The following is a 14630-nucleotide window of genomic DNA, read 5'->3' as shown; positions in this document are numbered from 1 at the left end:
GGAGAGAATATAATAGATATATCTTGAACAAGTAAAAATAAAACCAACAAAAATGAGCAGCAGGCATGTGAGTGGGGGTTTTACTACTTCATATTTCATAGAAGGGAAACTGATAATGTATAGAATTGAAAAATGTAGGTAAAAACAACAACATGGTTTTGGCAACCTTTCAGGGGTTTTCATGGTCTATTTTATTAAAACAATCTTTTGGGATATAATATTTCTTAGGAGGAAGTTTCTTTTTCTTAAGGATTTAAGTAAAACTAAATCTAATATTTATTTTGAAAGAACTTACAAAGTGTGCTCTATTATAAAATGTTTTGTCTGTTCGTTTACATGCTTGCCTTTCTCCTTCCCTCTAGTTGTTTCACAGAAAAGTGAGAGAAAACGAAACCACAGGAGACTTCTTAGAGGAAGGGATTAGAGGTCCACAGGTTGAGAACAGGAGGAAAGGATGCTTGCATTAAGCCAGCAATTACAATTCTGTGTCTCCAGAAGACCCACCCCTGACTGCTGTTACCCTGCTCACACGGGTCAGCCCCAGCCTTTCCAGCTTACACGCAGGAGTTTCTGCAGCGAATATGCACAAGCATAGACAGAAGAAAAGAATCTTTGATGTGAAAGAATTTTAAATACAGTCAAAGTGGTTCTGAAATTGACAGTTGCAGGGAAAGGCAAGGGAAAACACTCTAAGGCAGAAGGAAATTTTCCAATGAGGTTATTTCTCCTCTGACAACTATTGTTATCAGGTAGCAATGATGGAACTGGTCACCTATTTGATTTAATCATACAGAAAAGGACAAAATGCTTCTGGCTCTATTGCTCTCCCTTCCCCAATGAAGTCCAAAGGCAACAGAAATGTGGGTCTAAGTCAAACATCTCTATTTCTTTTACTAGCAGCATGGGCTTCTAAGTGGAAAATTATCCTTGCCTACTGCCAACATATTAACAAATGACTAAATAAGGAAATAACTAGATTAGGAGGCACTGTGACAAGAGGGAGGAGAAGGGGACGACAGAGGATGACATGGTTGGATGGCATTACCGATTCAATGGACATGAGTCTGAACAACCTCCGGGAGTTGGTGATGGACAGGAAAGCCTGGTGTGCTGCAGTCCATAGGGTCGCAGAGAGTCGGACATGACAGAGAGACTGAACTGAACCGACCTGAACTGTGACATATAGAAGCAGGCATTCTGTGATCCAGAAAACATCTTAACTCTCCAAAGTCTATACTGAACTAATACCCAGGTATTTCTTTCCGGATCAACCTTCACCTGTACATTGCCACTTGATTCTGAATTGATGGCTCTGCTCTTGCAAACATTTTGGATATTATAAAGCCAGCCATTTTGGATATTATAAAGCCAGCCAGATGAGGAGGAGTTGGACTCTCCTATCTTATATTCACTTCCTATACTTCCTGGGTTTCTTTCAGAAAGACCTAGAACTAATGATGAAAAACCTCCTGAACTCAACAGAATTGAATCTTTCAGAAAAGGAATGCAATGACTTACAACTCATTTTTTTTCTATTAATAAGTAAAGTTCATAGAAGGAGAAAGGAAACAAGGAAAGCAGAGAACAAGGAAAATAATATACTATATGTATAGAATGATTACCTTTTTTCCTACTTTGATTTGAGGCAGGAATAGATCTCAAGTTTTTGCTCTTCATGATGTCCTTTGAAGTTTTCTTTTCAAGATTAGATGTCTTGAATGGTGAACTGGGTTTGCCATACCCTGAACTCCTAACTGATGCATATAATCCACTCTGGGGTTTTCTTTTAAATAAAGGAGGTGCACTTCTGGCTTTCTTGTACGGTAGCTGTTTACTAGTTACAGTCCCTTCTCCAGAATCAAGCTGAGATCTTAAAGTCTGCATACAAGTACAAACTCTTTAGTACTTAAATAAACTTCAACTACAGTTGCAAATAAGACTAACAGGTAGTAAAATCATATTGATAACTAAAGAACATAATTCATAGAAGGCAAACCATTATATTAAAGTCCTCTAAATTAAATTCATCAGAATTTTAATATTTGGAACCAACATTTTCAAAATCAAGAGTAAGACAAAGCAAAATAATAAAACAAAATAAGCTTGCCAGAAAGCAATGAATGAACATTGAGGAAAGCAGAGAAGAACAAGTTGTGAAATGACAAAAATCTTTTTTCTTCAGAGCTCTCAATGTAAAAATTTATTAGCACCCTGCCTTATTCTATAAGGTGATAGTTTATGGTAAACACAGAACTCAAAACTGTAAAATAAAAATGGAATACTGTGGTCATGGCCTGATTATATATAATCAGAATAAATCAAGAGCAGAGAAAAAAGGAACAGTGAAATGTAAGTTTCTCAAGGGCTGTGAGCAGCATGTGTAGGAAACGCCAATGTGCCCACTGTTGTACCACACAGACTACGAGGGGACCGCAAAGCACTAGGATGGTGAGCGCACTGAGTCTGCTGTTCAAGCGCTAGACTGTGATTACTAGAAAGTGTAAATATACAGAATGCCTTCTAAAAGAGAGCTAATGCTACAGTGGTGTTTTTAAATTTGGGGACCGCAGAGTGTTATAATAGATGCTGCTCACAGATGTCCAGGAGTTATGTGGAGGTCAGTATGTGAGTGATCCCACTACCTTAGGAAACACACACTTCTCAACAGTATTTACATAGCTTCATTTATCAGTATGTCAAATCAATTCAAATTATAAAAACTTACCTTATGTGTTTTGTCATCGTGAGGTAATAATGAAGCACCAACAGATATTTTTTTCTTCAAAATATCAAGGTACATTTTATCTATTTGTTCCTCCACAGTATTTACTCTTGGATAGTTATTTTCTGTACCTTCATCTGTTGCCTTTTCTAAAACTACATTCTCTTCATTTTTGTCCAGAAATTGGCTCACAGTTTGTGCTTCTTGAGACACAACATTTGGGTTAATCTTAAGGGGTAAAGGGCTAACAAATTCAGTTTCTTTATTCTCAGCCAGTTTCTTATAGCTATAAAACAAAACAGGACACAGAGAATGAACCCTATGTAAGCCCTCGAATATCAGTTTTATTAATATGTGTATACATATTAGATAAAAACATTTACATTAATATATAATATTAAATATACTTAATATTTGTAAAAGTTTAAATTAGGTTACTAATGTTAAACATATTATTTACAATTCTGGTTTAAGACAGTAAACTTACAGCATCACATAATTGTTTTAAAATAGTAATTTCAATGCTGCATAAGGAACTTCATGGTTGACTCTGAGACCTACTTCAAAGGAAAGACAAACCAAACAAGACTGAGATTGCTTCTGTCCAAGAAAAATTTAAAAATGATTTTCTAAATGGCCTTTTTGTAATATAGCTCATAAAGTCAACATGCATTTGAGGCAGGAAAAATATTTTACATATTTCTAGCTTCCCTGGTAGCTCAGCTGGTAAAGAATCCTCCTGCAATGCAGAAGACCCTGGTTCAATTCTTAATTGAGGAAGATCCCCTGGAGAAGGGATAGGCTTCCCATTCCAGTATTCTTGGAGTTCCCTGGTGGCTCAGCTGGTAAAGAATCTGCCTGCAATGCCAGAGACTTGGGTTTGATCCCTGGGTTGGGAAGATCCCCTGGAGGAGGGCATGGCAACCCACTCCAGTATTCTTGCCTGGAGAATCCCATGAACAGAGGAGCCTGGGGGACTACAGTCCATGGGGTCATAAAGAGTCAGACATGACTGAGCAACTAAGTACATAGAGCAGAAGAAATTAAGAAGTAACCATAATTTAAATTAAGGCATAAAACATAAATATTAAAACGAATAATTTCATCCACAGTACAGGAAATTTTTTAAGTGAAACAAGAAAAATCACTAGGACTTTAAAATAAAATCATTCCTTTATTTTAAAACACTTTAATGCAATGTTACATTTCAGATCAGTAGATTTTTAAACTATGGAAACTATCCCTTAAAGAAATATTATAAATGTGATTAAATATTGGCATATTATGGGAGTTCCAGAATATAGTCATTTTTGAATTACTAGATCATGGTCCATTAGGTTACTTGATTTTTACATTTGTAAAATAAGATAAAAGGAAAGTTTAAGAGGCTACCATTTTCACATAAGATAAATTGGCTTCTTAATAATTGTTAGAAATACTTGAAGTAGCTGGAATAATCAGAAAGCATGTCAGTAACAGTTCTTTCCTTCTTAACGGTAGCAGAATCCAATCATTATCATAATCGTTCCCCTTTCTTGCTGTGAACCGACTGAACTACATTTCATCACTGCCTTCAGTCTAAATGGGGCCACACAGTAGTTCTTGTCTTTAGAATGTGAGTGCTACGATGACAAGAATCTAAAATATGAGGCTTAGTAGGTGGGTTTTAGGTGGCAAGGAAATTGATACAGAGGCTGGAGAGGTAACAACCCATGCTTTATGGTAACAGAACATTTGCTAAACTGTCACCTACAACAGTTTATAAGGCAGACCACATGGCTACCCAGTCTAGGGTACTAAAAAAATAGTAGGAGAGAATAGGCAGTTTTTAAGTGCCAGCTACCACTAGCTACTTTTGACAAGATATTAAGAGAAAAAAATAATTTCAAGATAGAATGGGTTGGTTTGTTAAGAAGAAATCAGAGGGAACAAAGTCTGGGCACTTAAGGTGTCTTAGGTTCACTCTCAGTGTCTAAACTCAAACAGTAAGATTCAGCATTACAAAATGCTATGAAAAAGCAAGATACCAATGAGACTTTTTGTTGAAAAGAGTGATGCAGTCCCTTGGCAAATATAATATTATTCTAAGTGTCATCTTCAAACTTAAGGTTACTGTTCCTAATAATATATTCAGACAGCTGCAACTGAGAGAGAAAAAAACAGAGGAAATAAGGAAGCAGACATAAGACAGATTTAAAACCTTTGTCTAGCAAAGAACGTTAAGTGTAGTTATTGGCACATGGGACTAACTGGAACCAAGTATATCAGAAGCCTAATAAACTTTCTGAAGGAACTGTAATGACAAAGAAACCACAACTCTTCTCAAAAAAAGAAAAAGGCTAGAGACTTGTTTGGGAGCCTTAAAACCACCTGCAGGCAGAAAGCAGATGGAGAAATGATCACCTCCTCCAAGGGCATACCTTCCCCCTGAAAACCACTTCAGTTGAAGCCAATGGTGATAAAATACAAGACAAATTCTTCAAGGACTGGAACCAAGAGCTATATGAAACAATAGTTACTTGGTAGTTCCTCCTTAAGAGCAGAATCACGGAGTAATTAAGGAAAATTCCTTATGAGGTCTTTCAGTGGATTTCAGAGTTGCATTACTGATGGCTATTACTTTCTTCTCATACTTTCCCTTTCTGAATGGGAGGGGTGTGTGTAAGAAGTATGAATTTGTCTTTTTAATTCATTGATTAGCGGATAATGAGGAGCTATATTCAAACCTGATGAAGAGAACTGTGCTTAACCTAGAAATTCTGGCCTTTCAGATGAATACAGTCTTAAATAGGACTTTCGGCTGTTTGCTTTGGGGAGGAGCTGAGTAGGTCTTTGTGTGAAGTAGGTCTTTGTATGAAGAAGAGTGGAATGGATATTTGACAGAAGTGGAGATTCTGGTGGAGATAGGCTAGATGCCTACCAAATGCATTGACTTTCTTTCTGGGTACAAAAGCAAACCATTTTCCATTCCTTTTGGATCTTGTTGGCTAGAGGTGCTGGTTCTTACCAATAGAACACAGACTGAAGTGATGTAACATTTCTGTTGAGGCAGTTAAAAGGAAGTATGCTAAACCATCTTTTTTCTCTCCTTATAGACTCTTTACATGAAGCCATGAGAACCTTAAAGCTGTGTGTTGATGACTGAAACAGCCTGGGTCCCTAAACAGACTATGTGGACCAGAGTCCCACCCCAACTCCACTGAGATACATGGAATTATGATGTGGGCAAGAAATGCACTTTTGATGATGCTAAACTGTTAAAATTTCAAGGGATTTTTTTTCTGTTGTTACAGCAGGTAGAATTACTTATCCTAGTTTACTATAAAACGTTTTTTGATAAGTATACTAGGGTTTATACTACTGACATTTCTATGATTACTGTTATGCCCTTAATATAAGTACACTTGTTTTCAGCTCTTAAACACAAATGCAAAAATCCATACTAGAATCCACATTACTAAAATGATGCTACCTAGAGCCAGACATCCTGGAATGTGAAGTCAAGTGGGCCTTAGGAATCATCACTATGAACAAAGCTAGTGGAGGGGATGGAATTCCAGTTGAGCTATTTCAAATCCTAAAAGATGATGCTGTGAAAGTGCTCAACATGCCAGCAAATTTGGAAAACTCAGCAGTGGCCACAGGACTGGAAAAGGTCTGTTTTCATTCCAATCCCTAAGAAAGGCAATGCCAAAGAATCCTCAAACTACCGCACAATTGCACTCATCTCACACACTAGGAACGTGATGCTCAACATTCTCCGAGCCAGGCTTCAGCAATACATGAACCATGAAATTCCAGATGTTCAAGCTGGATTGAGAAAAGGCAGAGGAGCCAAGATCAAATTGCTGACATCCGCTGGATCATCAAAAATCAGTTCTAATGAGATGGATGAAACTGGAGCCCATTATACAGAGTGAAGTAAGCCAGAAAGATAAAGACCAATACAGTATACTAACGCATATATATGGAATTTAGAAAGATGGTAATGATAACCTTATATGCAAAACAGAAAAAGAGACACAGAGGTACAGAACAGACTTTTGGACTCTGTGGGAGAAGGCGAGGGTGGGATGTTTCAAGAGAACAGCATTGAAACATGTATATTATCTAGGGTGAAACAGATCACCAGCCCAGGCTGGATGCATGAGACAAGTGCTCAGGGCTGGTGCACTGGGAAGACCCAGAGGAATTGGGTGGAGAGGGAGGTGGGAGGGGGGATCGGGATGGGGAATACATGTAAATCCATGGCTGATTCATGTCAATGTATGACAAAAACCACTACAATATTGTAAAGTAATTAGCCTCCAACTAATAAAAATAAATTAAAAAAAAAAGAAAAATAAAAGAGAGTTCCAGAAAAACATCTATTTCTGCTTTATCGACTACGCCAAAGCCTTTGACTCTGTGGATCCACAATAAACTGTGGAAAATTCTGAAAGAGATGGGAATACCAGACCACCTGACCTGCCTCTTGAGAAATCTGTATGCAGGTCAGGAAGCAACAGTTAGAACTGCACATGGAACAACAGACTGGTTCCAAATAGGAAAAGGAGTATGTCAAGGCTGTATATTGACACCCTTCTTATTTACTTTGTATACAGAGTACATCATGAGAAACGCTGGGCTGGATGAAACACAAGCTGAAATCAAGATTGCCGGGAGAAATATCAATAACCTCAGATATGCAGATGGCACCACCCTTATAGCAGAAAGTGAAGAAGAACTGAAAAGCCTCTTGATGAAAGTGAAAGAGGAGAGTGAAAAAGTTGGCTTAAAGCTCAACATTCAGAAAACTAAGATCGAGGCATCTGGTCCCATCACTTCATGGCAAATAGATGGGGAATTAGTGGAAACAGTGGCAGACTTTATTTTTTGGGGCTCCAAAATCACTGCAGATGGTAAATGCAGTCATGAAATTAAAACACGCTTACTCCTTGGAAGGCAAGTTATAACCAACCTAGACAGCATATTAAAAAGCAGAGACATTACTTTGCCAACAAAGGTCCATCTAGTCAAGGCTATGGTTTTTCCAGCATACATGTATGAATGTGAGAGTTGGACTATAAAGAAAGCTGACTGCCAAAGAATTGATGCTTCTGAACTGTGGTGTTGGAGAAGACTCTTGAGAGTCCCTTGGACTGCAAGGAGATCCAAGCAGTCCATCCTAAAGGAGATCAGTCCTGGGGGTTCATTGGAAGGACTGATGTTGAAGCTGAAACTCCAATACTTTGGCCACCTGATGTGAAGAGCTGACTCATTTGAAAAGACCCTGATGGTGGGAAAGATTGAAGGCGGGAGGAAAAGGGAACGACAGAGGATGAAATGGTTAGATGGCATCACTGACTCAGTGGACATGAATTTTGGGTCAACTCTGGGAGTTGATGATGGAGAGGAAGACCTGGCATGCTGCAGTCCATGGAGTCACAACAGAGTTGGACACAACTGGGCAACTTCACTGAACTGAAGCCAACAAAGACACAAGATGTGTAAAAAAACAAACAAAAAAAAACTCTTCAGTAACACTAGCATAGCCCAAAATAGCAACGATTATGTGAGCACAACTGCCTTTTAAAACTATTAACTAGCACTGCAGATCAGTGGAAAAACCTAGACTTAGTATTCAAGTAGATGGGCTTCCCTAATAGCCCAGTTGGTAAAGAATCTGCCTGCTTTGCAGGAGACCAGGGTTCAACCCAGGGTAGGGAAAATCCCCCGGAGAAGGAAATGGCAACCCACTCCATATTCTTGTCTGAAAACTCCCATTGACAGAGGAGCCTGGCAGGCTACGGTCCACTGAGCCACAAGAGTTGGAAAGGACTTAGCAACAAAACCAGACAAGTTTTAGTATAAACTACACTGAATTGTCTCAACTAGCACAAACGTAGGAAAAAGACCAAGAAATCACTGCAAGTGGATTTACATGATGAAGATGGGAGTTCAAAGAGGGGCTCAAAAACTTGTCTGTTAAAACACAAATGAACAAGCGAATACATGAACAGATGACAGGCTTTTCACAGAAATATTTTATGGAGATAAAATCCGACAATCTGAGTGTGTTTCTGGGTCACGGCCATATGATCTGGAGAAACTGATTTAACCTCTTTAAGCCCCAGTTTCCAATCTATGAAATGAGGATGATAATGGAATAGACTTCATGGAATCGCTATAAGATTAAATAAAGTCTGATAGGTAAAGAGCTTTGCACAGCACCTGGTCCACAGTAAGCATGTGATTAAAATGTTCGCTGTTATTGTCATCATGGTCTGGTTCCTGTGAGAGCTCTACCAGTTAAGTCTGCTTACCTCGCGTGCATCACTTGAACGGTGGGGATAAAGATGCTGACCTATTTGTTACGAAGATCTCACGAGATAACGGATGCGACACTCTTGGTGCTGCATGGGTGCCAAGCTGTCCTACGACAAGGTGACTGATATGATTCTCTGTGCTGGTGGATGACAGCCAGGTCCTGTAAGCTGTCATTAAAGCGTACTGGAGCTGGAGATTTTTGTGAAGCCCATTTCTCTTGTGACCCAAGATCTCACCCTGGGAGATGACGGCTAGTCTGTGACTAAGTGCAGAATTTACTGGTTTATAAGGAAGCGAGTAGATGACTCACACAAAGAATAAAATTCATGTTCACGCTCAGTGTTCGAATCAGCTGTCCCTGAACTATTTAGAGCTGAAGGGATTTTATTTTTCAGTGAAAATCTTTAGGACCACCCACCTAAGGGCAGCAACTTTTTAGCAGCAATTGTTTATTTTTTTATTTTAGAACTAAATGAATTTTGATAAACTGAGTAAAGATTAATAGGAAAAGAAAACAGGACTCACTCACAGGTAGACTCATACCAGCTACCTTTAATTATTCACTAGGAATCGTTAGGTAGAACAAATGATTCTAGAAGTTTGCAGTGACAAAACAATAAACAAACAAACAACCTACACAACCCATTCCAAGAAACTCATACCTGACGGGTTGTAAATCAAAACCACTGACCCCAAAGGAATCTATTCTGATAGGCTTCATCAGCTCCTCTACTGTGGGCAGATCTGAGGGAAGAAAAGTTAAAACAGCAACCAAAAATGTTATGTAAATTGCTTAATTTAACATCTAATACCACCAAAATCACGTTTTCTCTGATTGACATAGTTAACAAAATGATACATATAATAATCCCAGGTTCCCACTGTAAACTTATTTGTACCAAAAAAATCTTGGTATTTATATTTGAAATATATATCTACTTTCTTTCCCTCTTTCTAAGTATATGTGTATGGGTATATCCACAAACATTATGTATTTAGTTGATTCCCCAAAACTGTTCTCCATTAAAAAAAAATAACATTACTATATGTTCATGGAAAAGTATAAAAAAAGTGAAAATATTCAAGAGATTTCTTGATTTGGTCAAAGCATATTAGAGGAGGAATTAAAATTTTAACCTATTTTCGATGCTAACTTTATAGTTAAAAGGGTAATTCCCAGATTTATTTAAACAAACTTTTAAATTCAGATTTTGAGAAATCACTACTACAGCCAATTGTATTTAAATTATACCATACTGAAAACAGCTCAGAGAGGCTCAAACAAAGACGCTTTTACCCGACTCTGTAGTAGAGATGTTTTTAGAGGAGCCTTCATTTTCTTGAGGATGATCTTTTGTTGCGCTCTTGGTATTTTCTGCTGCATTACTCTCAGTTCTTTGTTCATCTGCATCTCCCAAAGAACGGGCTATGTGACAATAAGCCTGATGTAAAGCTTCAATGTCACTGTTGCTTTGTCCGTAAGAAATACCTGTTGAGATAAATGTAATCTCTAGTATAACCGCACAAGTACATGAGAAACATAAAACACTAAGTTCACCGTTGACCTGTTAAGCGCGGTGACAAGGCTGTAGGACAATGCAGATATGACACAGAGTGAAATACAGACCTCAGTAGCGGGCAGCCACAGCCTGCCGGCGTGCAATCTCAGCAGGCTCGGGGACTCTTTCAGCAGGCTGAACTGTGTTCTGACAGGCTACCTGTAAAACCATCTCTGCCCACTATCCCTATACAACCTCTCTGCGCTGGAGAAAACTACTCCTAAATTTCTCAAACTGACACAAAAGGTTTTCAAGGATTCTGCCTCTCCTCTGCTCCACACGCCCTCCCCCCACCTTTCTCTCTCTCTGCTTTCCTGAACCACCAACCATCTAGTATTCTTCATTTCTTCAACTGAAATTCAATCCTCTCACTTTGCAGTCCAGTGTGTTCCAAAACCCTGCTAAAGCTGCTATAGTAAAAAAAAAAATAACTTCCTAGTAGACAAACTCAGCCTTTAACTTTCTTCAGCCTGAAAGTTTTTCTTTGCCCCGTGAGACGCGTGGCCCTGCTCTTTTCCTGGGGACTGTGTCTTCTGTATGACACCTTCCTGTTCTTCTCACTGCTCTGACGGCTGCTTTTCCACCTTCTGTGGCAAATAGCTCATCTCAGGGCTTCATCTTCAACTCTCTATTTTCAAACTTCTCTTTTTTATGGGTGTGTCGGGGGGGGGGGCGGTGATGGATAATTTCACTAATACCCTTTGCTTAGTAACTGCCCATAAACATTTGACTCCCAAACCTGTCTTCCATTTAATCTATCTTCTGTCTCTTTTCTGAACACTGAACTTCCTTACAGACATGTAGACTGCTCTATAAGCAAATCACATCTAATACATCCTCAAGTAAATTAATTACATTCCCCAACAAAATCTGTTCTGCTCCCAGTATCTGCTACTTTGGCTATGGCGTGATCAGTCACCCAGTTATCCCAAACAGAGAACCTCATGTCACAGTTCACTTTTCCGTCCCTATTAACCTCCTTCTCTTCCCACCAACTGATAAATTCTGGAGAAAAGAATTCAAAGAATCTAATGACAATGATGATCTAAGATTTTTATGACTATTTTCTTACTCATTTTGTACTTTTCATTATGAACAGAATTTTCAAAATTAGAAGAATAAAAGCATCATAGAAGAGTAGAACAAGAGAAACAGGGTGATCAGACTCTTTGTTTTCTTGATAACTGTGACTATTAATTAATGCCTAAAAATAAAAGAGCATATATATATACAGCTTCCTCTTTGTCTATATAATCTGTAAATTACACAGTATAAAATTCTGAGGAACTAGTTTCAACTCTAAATGTAAGAGGGCGCCAAGTACCACATGTTATTACGTAAGAATGCCTCACAATGGAATAGCTTTGCATCTGCTGCTTCAGGTAGGTCCTCAGGGCACCACTGCTGTTTGGAGCCTGCCCAATATGGAATAAATTTGCTTAAATAAACTAAAAACAAAAAAGTGAAGGAGACTTCCCTGGAGGTCCAGTGGTTAAGAATCCACCTTGCAATGCAAGGGGTGCAGGTTTGATCCCTGGTCGGGGAACTAAGACCCCACATGCTGCAGGGCAATCAAGCCCATGTGCCACAACTAGAGAACCTGAGTGCTCTAACTACTGAAGCCTGCGTCCTCCAGAGCCTGTGCGCCACAGCCAGAGAATCTGTACGCCACCACGGAAGATCCCACAGGCTGCAGCTAAGACCCAATGCCGCCAAGTAAATAAATAGATAAACACATTTAAAAAGTGGGGGATACCACCAGTTTGGAATCACTAACAGTTAAGTGGCAGGGATGTCCAGCACGACTTGAGGAAAACAATCTTGCCTGCTAAAGTTAGCATATTTTTTCCCCCAAACCATCTATCAGACTCAAAAGGAGAAGAGAATTAATTTTTATGAAGAAATGAAAAAGGCAGAAGATATTTTGCCTCCTCTAGAGAAATACCTGGATGCTTAAGTATATGGTGAGTATGCATGAAAGAAATGATCCCAAAGGGAAACAGCATCACAGTACTGAGAGCTCACACCTCATTTAACAGGCATGAGGTGCCAGAAAGAAGTGGTTTTGGCTTAAAGTAACAGCTGAGCAAACATGTGGAAAAGCAAATTACCTAAAAGTTAAAAATTAGAAACGCAAGATGGAGAAGCACTAGGTGCTGCTCAGAAAACAGAGCAAGAGAAAGGTACTTGTCTCCTAATTTGAATCATTAATCCAACTGATATTAAAAATAATTTCAGGGTCATAGATGTTGACCTTTCTTCAATATATATATATTTTGTTGAAGCATAGTTGATTTACAGTGTTTCAGATGCACAGCAAGGTGATTCAGTTATACAAACACACATATTATTTTTGAAATTATTTTCCATCAATAGATTACAAGATATTCACTATAGTTCCCTGTGTTATACAGTAAACTTTTGTTGCTTATTGCTTTATCTATTTTTTAGACTCTTTGTGACCCGACGGACTGTAGACCACGAGTCTCTCTGTCTTTACGACCCCATGGACTGTAGCCCGCCAGGCTCCTCTGTCCTGGGAGATTCTCCAGGCAAGAATACTGGGGATCTTCCTAACCCAGGGATTGAACCCAGGTCTTCCACACTGCAGGCAGATTCTTTACCATCTGAGCCACCAGGGAAACCCTTTAGTTGGAAATCTACCATTCTATTCATACTAAGTCAAACAAGTGGAATCAAGATGTCACATTTTTTTTAGATAGGCAAAAATTCATAAGTTTTTTAAAATATATACATTATATGTATACAAAAGCTTTTCTACTATACTTGATAAAGGCTTGAGAAAGAACATAAAAAAAAAAAAGAGATGGAGAAATTGGAGAACATAAACTGAATGAAATGGGAGCACTGAATATGAAATAGAAAAAGTGAAACATACTAGATAAAAGTAAAAGATCATCATGTTGTTTTTAAACATGACTGCTCATCAGAAACATATCTGGAGCTCTGGAGAAAAAGAGCAATACTTGAGCATTTGTATTTTTTTCAAAAAACTTCAAGATAATTCTGATATGCATCTGGATTTTAAAAAGTGATTACAGGTTTTTCTATTAGATCCTATTTTTGGTGATAAAGAGTTCTATTATTTTTCTGTTGACCAATCATGATACAATGGTATTAAGTAATAGTTACATAATCACAAGGGTAAAAGATGTTTATCAGTTTTCACAATCAATAGCCAAACAAAAAACAAAAGATAATTACAATTGCAAGCCACAATGGGAACATGATTAACTTAACAAAATAAAATAATTACATACAATGGGGGTGTGTCAAGCAGAGTGATGTGGTAAGTGGAGGTGCATACACGCACATGTTTTCATCCACCCAGTCAGTCTATGTCTTTTGGTTGGTGTATTTAATCTATTGACATTTACGGTAGTTATTGATACGTATGATCCTATTACCATTTTCTTAATTGTTTTGGGTTTACTTTCTGTAGGTCTCTTCCTTCTCTTGTGTTTCTTGCCTAAAGAAGTTCCTTTAGCACTTGTTGTAAAGCTGGTTTGGTGGTGCTGAATTGTCTTAACTTGTGCTTATATGGAAAGCTTTTGATTTCTCCATCAAACTCTAAGGAGTCTTCCTGGGTTTTCTCGGTTGTAGGTTCTTCCCTTTCATCACTTTAAATATATCATGCCATTCCCTTCTGGCTTGTAGAGTTTCTGTTGAGGAATCAGTTGATAGCCTAATGGGAGTTCCCTTGTATGTTATTTGTCATTTTTCCCTTATTGCTTTTAACAGTTTACCTCTGTCTTTAATTTATATCAGTTTGATTACTATGTGTCTTGGTATGTTTCTCCTTGGGTGTATCCTGCCTGGGAATCCTCTGTGCTTCCTGGACTTGGTTGACTATTTCCTTTCCCACGTTTGGGAAGTTCTCAGCTATCATCTCTTCAAATATTTTCTCAGGTCCTTTCTATGTTAAAACCTTTTTATGCATTTTAAAGAGAGAAAAGGGCTGACCTCTTCCATGTATTTTATGTATTACCACAAGTCAAAAACCCACTATATTTTCTACT

General features: G+C 38.3%; 1 protein-coding gene across 4 annotated transcripts in view; it reads right to left on the bottom strand.

Annotated features, from left to right (window-relative positions):
- The window catches only part of CEP162 (centrosomal protein 162), a 105317-nt gene that overhangs the window by 52687 nt on the left and 38000 nt on the right, over window positions 1-14630 (bottom strand). For all 4 annotated transcript variants that reach the window (XM_061130494.1, XM_061130496.1, XM_061130492.1 and 1 more), the window contains exons 10-13: window positions 10329-10520; window positions 9694-9775; window positions 2726-3008; window positions 1623-1878 (exon numbers count right to left, since the gene is read on the bottom strand). In XM_061130494.1, the coding sequence (XP_060986477.1) occupies window positions 1623-1878; window positions 2726-3008; window positions 9694-9775; window positions 10329-10520 (813 nt within the window). The remainder of the gene's footprint in view (window positions 1-1622; window positions 1879-2725; window positions 3009-9693; window positions 9776-10328; window positions 10521-14630) is intronic.

This window comes from Dama dama, chromosome 26 (assembly GCF_033118175.1).
Source record: "Dama dama isolate Ldn47 chromosome 26, ASM3311817v1, whole genome shotgun sequence".
NCBI lineage: Eukaryota > Metazoa > Chordata > Mammalia > Artiodactyla > Cervidae > Dama > Dama dama.
The sequence above is the reverse complement of the archived record's forward strand: the minus strand, read 5'-3'. Positions and strand labels throughout refer to the sequence as shown.